Source organism: Argopecten irradians, chromosome 7 (genome assembly GCF_041381155.1).
Source record: "Argopecten irradians isolate NY chromosome 7, Ai_NY, whole genome shotgun sequence".
NCBI classification, from domain to species: domain Eukaryota; kingdom Metazoa; phylum Mollusca; class Bivalvia; order Pectinida; family Pectinidae; genus Argopecten; species Argopecten irradians.
In genome coordinates, this window is record NC_091140.1 from 35,323,756 (window position 1) to 35,333,588 (window position 9,833).

General features: G+C 34.7%; 1 protein-coding gene across 1 annotated transcript; it reads left to right on the forward strand.

Moving 5' to 3' along the window:
- The first annotated feature begins 3,572 nt into the window (after positions 1-3,572).
- Positions 3,573-9,580, forward strand: LOC138328267 (cholecystokinin receptor type A-like). Its single transcript, XM_069274994.1, has one exon. The coding sequence runs from the start codon at positions 4,338-4,340 to the stop codon at positions 5,463-5,465; it is 1,128 nt and encodes a 375-aa protein (XP_069131095.1). The 5' UTR covers positions 3,573-4,337; the 3' UTR covers positions 5,466-9,580.
- Positions 9,581-9,833: the final 253 nt, after the last annotated feature.

Here is a 9,833-nt window from a genome sequence, read left to right on the forward strand (position 1 = left end):
GTTGCAGAGTTATCTGCACTTGCGGGTAGGTATTAATTGTGACGTCATGTGTTTGCTAGCGTAACGTCATACGTTTCGGAGAAAACGGCGTGAATTGCGCTCACAAAATAATGACATAACAATCGATACCTACCCGCAAGGGAGCTAACTCTGTAATATGCAAAGACGGAATAGGGACGTCGACGTTGCGTATTGATTAAGAAAAAATAATTCATTGGGAAATCAATGAAATCGTACGTTTAAACATATTTTATATTATCAAATATAATATCAGATTTACAACAAAGATTAACTTGATATACATGTAAGTAAAATGTTATTGCATTAAGAGTGAAATTTCGACTCTACAAATCGCAAGAAGAAAAGAAATTTCAAAATGGCCTTCAAATGGACTATTTATGAAAATATCATTGTTTTCTCTGTATGGACGAATTAAACCAATGAAAACAGCTTGTTACAAGAATATTATTTTGTTAGTTGATCACGTGAATCAGTTATAATTATCTATTAACGACGTATTGTACGCCCAGGCCAGTGGTAAGGGAGGCAACTCGCTTTGTGTATGTGTATGAGAATACAAGGTATAAAGGAAATAATTTTTTTTGTCAAGACAATAAGATGAATAAATTAATAAAACCTATCACATGGCTAAATATATATACGTATATTTGTTAAAACACATTATCTGAAAATAGCAAACTAAAGTTGCGAACAAAAGATAAATCAAGACTGGATAAGTGTACAGTAGCCTTATGTATATCCTCAAGGTCAAGTGACATAACTTTGACCTTGTTATATAAGTACCGTTGGCATTCTATAAGGTGTACCACGCCCTACTTTATTCTTCTTGTATGTGCTTCCCGGTCAAGTTACCAATTGTTAAAATATGTCTCACACTAAAAGCTATGAATCTTTATCATATAATGTACATGTGTATGTACTTTACCGTGTAGGTGGTACTAATGGGGTTTAAAGCACAAGTCTTTCGTTTTTTACATAAACTTGTAAAAAAACATCTGTTTAATATTGGAGGAAAATATTCATTTTTTATTCAATGCTTGCCAGTAATACTATTGATGCAATAATAACCGGTCTTCAATGAGACGGCATTATATGAGTGTCCCATATGGTGGCATATTTCTGCCATCGAGTTGCCGACATACGACTTAATGATGTCGACAGAGGAAGTTAGAGTGCATTTCCATCTTCTTGGCCATAATTATTTATCAATATATATAACCGTGGATTGAAAATTCGTTTAAAAGCTGTGTGTGTGTTTTGTGGATTAGCATTCGTACCAAGTCCATGTAGTACATACCGTACTATACTATATTAAAAGATTTTTCATGTTTTTTTTTCTTGCGAATCACGAAAAATACTAGTTAGGTAATTTAAAAGCCATAAAAGTTACAGTACAGGTACACAATAAACATTGGAAAACCAGCTTTACTAGTTAGCTTGCTCTGTCCATATACATACATAAATATTTACATCCCTCGATACACTTACATGTATATAAAGGCACAACGAATTTTTAATGGTCTTAATGGCCAGATTCAAGCTTTGGGGTAAAAAATCCGAACTCTGAATATATCTGCACATCTATTTTTGTAGTAAATAGTAAAACAAGTCACGTGCTTATAACCTCATTCATGCCATTGGTCGGAATATATAATTGTATTATGGGTAACTAGTGATCACATGATTGTGTGTTTACTTCCAAATATGGTGATAGTTTGCTTGCCATTTCTTCGGAAAAATTGGTTTATTTGAAAATATTTAGACTAAAATATGGTATTAATTTTGCATGCATATCATTTTGACTTGCACAAATGTACTGTTTTACTATAAATAATGAACTGAAATGAGTTATAAAACTGCCATTTTCACGTTTTGTAAATAAATGATATAATGCGAATTGATCGATTCAATAAGTCTAACCGCCTAATCTAGGATCGGCGAAGATCGGCTACTCCCGGCTAAATTCGTAGAATTCTAAATTTATATTTATGTATATAATTACCTGGTTTAGGTTTCAGAACAGATACATATAACACAAAGAAAATAAAATCTTCGTCAAAAGGCCAAATTATAGATACTAAATACTATATTTGGAAGTAAACACACACACTCATGTGATCACTAGTTACCCATAATACAAGTCATATTTATATCGGCCAATGGCATGAATGAGGTATAAGCACGTGACTTGTTTCACTATGTTTGACTACAAAGAACGCGTGTTTTGTACCATTATGTGGAAAATCCCCCGCGGATCATGGCTAACTATCATATCATTGTTTTATTTCCAAATTCTTTCCAAACAAATGGTTATTTGGGAATCTAATACACGTACTTGTACACATACTAAGGAAAACGATGTGCATGCACGGGCTTATGTGCTTATATGGACGGGGCAAGCTAACAAGTGAAGCTGGTTTCCCACTGTGTATTGTGTACATGTACTGTGACCTTTATGGCTTTTAAATTACGTATCTGGTATTTTTCGTGATTCGCAAGAAAATAAAACATGAACAAATCATAGTCTTCCTTCCTCAGCTCGGACTAACAGCTACGTACACGCAGACTACAGCAACATGGCCGGGATGTGCAGGATCACAATTTTTAATTTTGAATTCAAATAAATAAAAAACCCGAATTAAGAAACTCAACGTCGATCTCTGTTGTATGGTGCCTTGCTGCATATACACCGTGTTTTATGAAAGGCTGGCCTTTGATTTCCACTTTCAAGACCAGTTGTCGACATATTTTAGTTTAGATGTCGACATGAATAACTGATCAGTCGGTGTCACACCCGAGCTAAAACATGATTAATCGCCGAGTTACCGACTTTCTACATAATTATCTTGGAATCATTATGCGGGCAGGTACATTTAGTAAGTCGACATATTCTTCTGTTTATGTCGACATCTTCCTATATGATGTTGACATAATGCCTTGATTATGTCGACATCATTAAGTCATAAGTCGGCAACTCGATGGCAGAAATATGTCACTATATCACACTCTGGCAATGATTAATTGATGACGTGGTTGAAATAATTGGGTTTAACGTGCCTAACAAATGTTAAAAGCTAGGGTGCAAGGTTCCGGGTAAAAAGCCGAAGTACCCGTAGAAAGCTACCTAGCGCGAACTCGCCCAGAGGTGGACTTGTGGTAGAAGTACCAACGCCGGTAGGTTTATACTGATAGTGAACGGTGCATTTACAAATTGCTATTTAGTGACAAAATTACTCATTTGAACACATCTATCTATCTCTCTTCAATAAAAAAGCTTAAAAATGATAATTCTAATAGAACTGATAAACATATACTCAATCCTTTTTGTATCATGGCGATTTGTACGCACACTTCCGTAACCCTTAACGACCGGAAATAGTAACTTACACATTGGGTTCACAGATCTATTATATCATCCGTTTCCTGTTACTACGAAATTGACTCATCTTGACAACGGCTTAAAAGGGGAAATACTTCGCTTATTAAACTATTTAAAAATAGCAGATTTGTTGCGCCAATTATTTTATGGATTTAACAGGAGAAGTTTAGGAAGAAAATGTTTTCAAAGCTTGAAATATCATAACTTAATGTAAATAATTATAAACCGTACTTTCTTTTTAAAGCAAAATCATCAATTTGTGTATTGAACAAACCAGTCGACCTGTTTTCCAAGGTACACTTCCGGAATTTAGAGCTTCTCCAATACATATAGATGCATATTTCCGGGCCGTTCTACTTTCCGGAAGTGATGTCATTGGCTATAATCTGTAACACATAGATATACATATTGATGATATGTTAAAGTATTATTAACTGTGTTCTTATACCATACTGCGTGGAGTCTTGTTCACTAACGAGCTGACTGGTCTTAAAGGGATGGACATTATAAAGTTTAAAGTGGCTTGTGTAGTGTAATGTCGCTATATATCTGAGTCTGTATAACGTGTATCAGAAATGTGTGTTTCTTGACAGTGCCCATTGTAATCACTGAATATCATGCACCGAAGGATGTTGACTGACATCGACCAACAAAAAATTAACTTCCGGTAAAACAAGCTAGACAGTGACATTGTCGTACATGTTTATTAGAACTACAAAAGTTAACTTGATAGTGCGTTTTCTAGAAGTCTGTCTGTAGACAAAAGTCACAAATGGGATGGCATCAGTGAACACGGTTGATAAGAACGGATACCTAATTACCGGAAATATACTTTAACAAATCGACAATGATTTTCCGCCAGGAGGCAAGTTTTGAAAGATTCTAAATGAGAGAAATATACATGTATCTGTGAAAAACAATTTAGATATACGTCCAGATGTCTGTGATTATGTATACTACAATCATAAATGACAGCACCAGCCATGAGGCGAAGCTGGAAGAGCTGAACTCACAATTTGCCATCTCGTTCATTGTGATTGATGTTATCCTCGGATTCTACTTCCTGTTTGGTGTCCTTGGTAACGCCATTGTTATATACATCTACAGTTTTCGTCTACATGTGAAATTAGACGATAAGTTTTTCATCCTCGTTCTCGCCGTGATGGACGTGATCGTTTGTGTAACAGGACCAACTTTTTGTATTGTACGTAACGTTTTCCCCATCTACATGGACATGAACTTGGTTTGCAAGTTGTCATGGTTTTTCACGCGCAACATGAACGGCGCGTCAGGTTTATTGATCCTTGTGATTGGGCTTCAGCGCTTTCTCAAAGTCTGTCGGCCGTTCGGACGACAGATGACAAAGAAGTACAAAATTTTAGCCCTTCTTGTCACTGTAATCATAACAGTGTTGATCCACACGCCTCTATTTATATTTTATGGTATAACTGAAGTTCCTTTTATAGACAAAGGTGTAACCGGAAGACGCTGTGGGCTTATTCATGGACAAAGTGAAACGCTTGACTTCTATGGTAAAGTCTACTTATATTTTATGTTTGCAAGCGCAGTACTGACCATGATCGGAATTTGTAGTTTGTATGTCATGATAGGCAAAAAGATCTACGAACATATCAAGCGTATTGGTGAAAATCCTACACACCCTTCTTTCGATACCAATTCAACTCACGATACAGCAATGAAGTCGGAACCAGAACAACCGGTACCTCGTAAATCATCCAAGACCTTGACCTCTCGCGACTTTTTACGTCGCAAGTCCACATCACCTTCTATCCGCTCCAAAAAGACACCGTTTTCCGTGCACAGGTATTCGATCATGTTCTTGGTAATCTCCCTTCTTTGTGTTTTAACATACATCCCTGCGCTAGCAGCAAACCTGGCCGTGGACGTGGATTCGGTGGAGTTTTGGACTGAATTTTCCGACACAGAGAGACAGGTTTATTTGTTTCTTTTCCAGATGTATCTTTTAAACCACGTTGTAAATCCTATAGTATACACTTGCTTTGATGTCCAATTTAGACACAAAGTGAAAGAGATATTTTGTTAACATATCTAACACTTACTCGGTATGTAGATGATTTATATCGGAACTTATATAATATGTGACAACATTGACCATAGGTGCTGAATTTATGGTGGCTGATTTCTGCCATCTAGAATGGGCGCCAGTACGACAAAATTAGGACGACAACGCGACACAATCAGGGAAACAATGCATCAAATTGCGCGAAATGTCGCAATTACGCGTCAATTTCCTCGCATTGGCGCGTGATTGTGTCGCATACTCGCATTGGCGGGTTACTATCTTCACAGAAATCATCCATCATGCAAATATCTGTATCTGGCACGCATGAACCCATTAATACAAAATATTTAACCTTGTTGAATATGGATATTCATGTATGATATGTAATATAACGATGGATTTATTGTTTCATCCAAATTTAAAGCTTATTTGAGAACTATAATTTACTTTCACTTATAAATGCTATAAACCAATAAATAACGTTGTCGGCTTTCCAAATGGATACTGATTTATCAAACCGGGGATATAGGCTGCATGTTATACATTGATAAATCACCGTATCCACGTAATATAGGTTAATAAATGCATATTCAGACCTCAAGTTGAAAAAGAAGATGTAAAGCACAATCTTTATTTGCAAAAGATATTAATATTTGCAGTTAATCAAAAACTATGAAATTCTGTTGAATATAAATACTATTAAGATACAGTATATTGTACTTGTATTTTCACAGTATTCTTTCTCTGTTGCTTTTTTGCGTTGCAAGACTTGCACCATCCTCGATACTCCAGGGCTTCCGATCACTTACGATCTGTGTAGAGATCGTAAGTGATCGGAACCCCTGGAGTATAGAGGATGAACTTGCACATGCTACTCTCTAACTTGATTACCAAAATTCGTCGATGATATAATATTTCCTACAGAGGCAAAACCTAAAACTAGAATATTTCAATCTACAGTATATGCTAACAGTATATGTTAATTGTATTAAAATATATCAACAACCGGTAACATACTATTCTTTACTGAGATTTATAAAAAAAAAAATGTGTTGTGTTTTTGCCTTTAGTAGACATAACGTAACAACTTCTAGACCACAAGTGTGGTTTCAGGATTTAAGATTTAACTGAAGTTGTCTGTTTATTAACATAGGACAATGAAAAGGAATCCAGGCATTATGAGAGGACGTTTATTCTATGCTATAGTGAATGTGATTTTCAAGAAGGTTACCAGAACAATATCATTTTTCACTTCATCGAAAACTATTTTACATTTTTTTCTGAGCCTAAGCAAATATTATTACAGAGTTATCTGCACTTGCGGGTAGGTATTGATTGTGACGTCATGTGTTTGTGAGCGTAACGTCATACGTTTCGGAGAAAACGACGTGAATATCACTCACAAAATAATGACGTAACAGTCGATACCTACCCGCAAGGGAGCTAAACACTGTAATATGCAAAGACGGATATACATGTAGTATGGTGCACATTCTTTAGTTTTTGCCATTTTTTCAAGTTACATGATATGATTTGTCACGACATATTACCACAAGCCCTCCACCTCTGAGTCGCGAGTTCGTATCCTATGTGGGGAAGTTGCTAGGTACTGACCGCTGGTCGATGGACATTGGTTTTTCTCCGGGTACTCCAGTTTTCCTCCGCCAACAAATCTGGCACGTCCTTACATGACTCTGTCTGTTAATAGGACTTTAATCTAATAAAACCTAACCCAAATCCACGATTGTGTTCAATCTCTTTCATTACTTAAAAAAAAATCTTGAAATTCCAGACAATACCTATGAAACCTTAGGAACATATGGCGTGTGTGACATTTTTCAAAAATGGCAGGCAAAACAACCACTTTCATAGATTTATTTGAACTTAGAAGTACACAGGCTCTTGTAGCGTGATATCGAGACAAACACCAATTGCTTCCTAGCTTGATTAAATTTGTCGGTTTGCTTTGCTCTTAACATGTTTATCTGTTAGCGTAACTGTCGTTATAAACCTTAATTAACTTGTACGTTTATACATGTACAGTTAATTACACGTAAAATGGAAAATTGAAAGAAAGAATTCCAGGAACACACGAAAATACATTGAAAAGTAAAAACAATTAATGAAAAAATATCGGATTTTATCAAACACATTTATCTGATACATCAGAGTTATTTCCCTTCGTTTCGGTTCAACGACGAAGATTTTAAGACTCTTTCATGGATATGAAGGATAGTGATGTTATGCTCGAGAGTCACAAAACGTTGTAAGAAAACGAGGCTTGTCGAGGGTTTTACAACATTTTGTGATCTCGAGGTTAGAATATCCGCATCCTTCATATCCAGGTATGAAAGAGTATTTTTCTTTCATACCTCTACTTTTTATTATTGAAATTTTAATAATATCATTTCCCGCCATTTTGAAATAAACTCTAAAAACACGCGACTGCAAGTCAATGAAAAATGTGTGATATTTCCAACGCAAATCCAATTGTTTGTATCTATTAAAGTTAATCCAGTCTAGTATCTGGAAAAAATGTACCAAGAATATAGTAATTTTGTTGACGCTGTAACGTCACGAAGCTTTATTGCATGAGAAGTCATGCAATACAGCTTCAGACGACATGAGTGTATTGCCCGGGATCAGACAGTATTACACGTGTAGGTATGAGAGAGAGAAAAAAACACCTCAATATTATTATTTAAGGTTGTATACTATATATATATACCGAATAAATGGCCCGAAATGATCAATACAATGTAAAACATGCAGTGTATATTAAAGAAATATCTGTGAAAATATCTTGAGACCTCACAGATAATTTCTCGAACACATTGTATACTGAAAGCATTAATATATGTTCATGTATTGTTGATTATTGTTTATTTCGTACGTTCACATCCTCTCTGTATATGAAAAACTTAGGGTTATGACTTGTGTTATTTTCAACATTCATATTTAAGGGAAAAAAACAAAAAAACGGGAACTGATACAAGTATCACTTTGTTTCATTTCCACAGCCATATCAAATAATATTTTTATCAAAATTAAATTGTGACATGTACAATCGCCGTATACTTATATAAACTTGTTTAAAGGGAAATACAGAAGAATTTTGTCTATAGCCAGAATCAAATGAAACATATCTGCATAAATGACGTACTGTATATTATTTTGATTTGATATAAAATTAGCTTTGATACATTAAGTACATTTAACAACCATTCTTTGAATGAAAAGTGATGAAATCCTATATATAGATTGTATTTACAAAGGAATAAAGGTAGAAAGGACACCCCTGTCAACGGCCACACTGAATATTTAACTCTTTGTAGTGTATAACTGATATTGAATGCCAGTCATAAAAAAAAACCCAAACAAACAAACAAAAACTTGTAATAGTACTATGCGTGCTATGGGTTGCGTGTTGTCACTCATACAATAATTCATGGAATAAGGATCATGTCATAAATTTTATATAACATTTTTTTTAATGAATCCACAATAGTTTTTTAAAAATAACATCCACCTATGACATTACTCTACATTACATGCCAGCTTCTAAACAGTGAACATTATTTTTAAGTTAATATAGATTCAAAATGCGATAATTTTTGTCACTGTGCAGTTTCTTTTTTCATGAAATTTCAATTTTCTGTAGATATATACTTACCGATAGTGTATAACTGTATACGATAGATTGAAATGGTGGATAGTTTTATAACATTCGGATTTGAACCTCAATGCTCAGATTCGTGATCAAGTGTTTTTGGTGTACTTCATTAAACTGTAAAGATTGATAGCAATGGAGATTGGATGATTTCACAGAACACTGCATATATACCGGGGCATTGTGACATCACAAAATTAACGTTTTCTCGTTTTTACCGAAAAACACGAAAAAAATGAATACAAAAGATCAATTATCTATATCTCTCCCGACCTCAATACAGATTAAACAAGTAATACTTATTCTTAGAAGGAGAACGGAAAAAGCATTTAAAGGTCTAATGAAACGTCTTGATTGTAACATGGTGAGTCTGTGTATAATACATCAACGCATCTATAGAACTTGCGTGTTATTTGTAAATAGATAATAAATAAACAAGGAGATGAATAAAAAATATCAAGCTTGATTTTTTGTTTATTTTATTTATTAGATCGTCCTCCGGAAGAAAAAAAAGGGTCGGTATTTCACGTTTTTTGTGTGTAAATATTGAAGTGCTGGTTTTCTACATTATTCATTTCTTTACTCTTTTATTCTTATATTAGTACAAGTACTGTTCTGTATAGTTGTTCGGGCAAATGTGTTGTGGAAGGAAATACAGGATTTTGAGAATTTGAATTTGGGCTGATAAAACTAAAAACAAAAATAACATTATAACAGCA

What these genes read in the sequence shown, in the direction of transcription:
- LOC138328267 (XM_069274994.1), top strand. Translation starts at nt 4,338, where the DNA reads ATGTCTGTGATTATGTATACTACAATCATAAATGACAGCACCAGCCAT.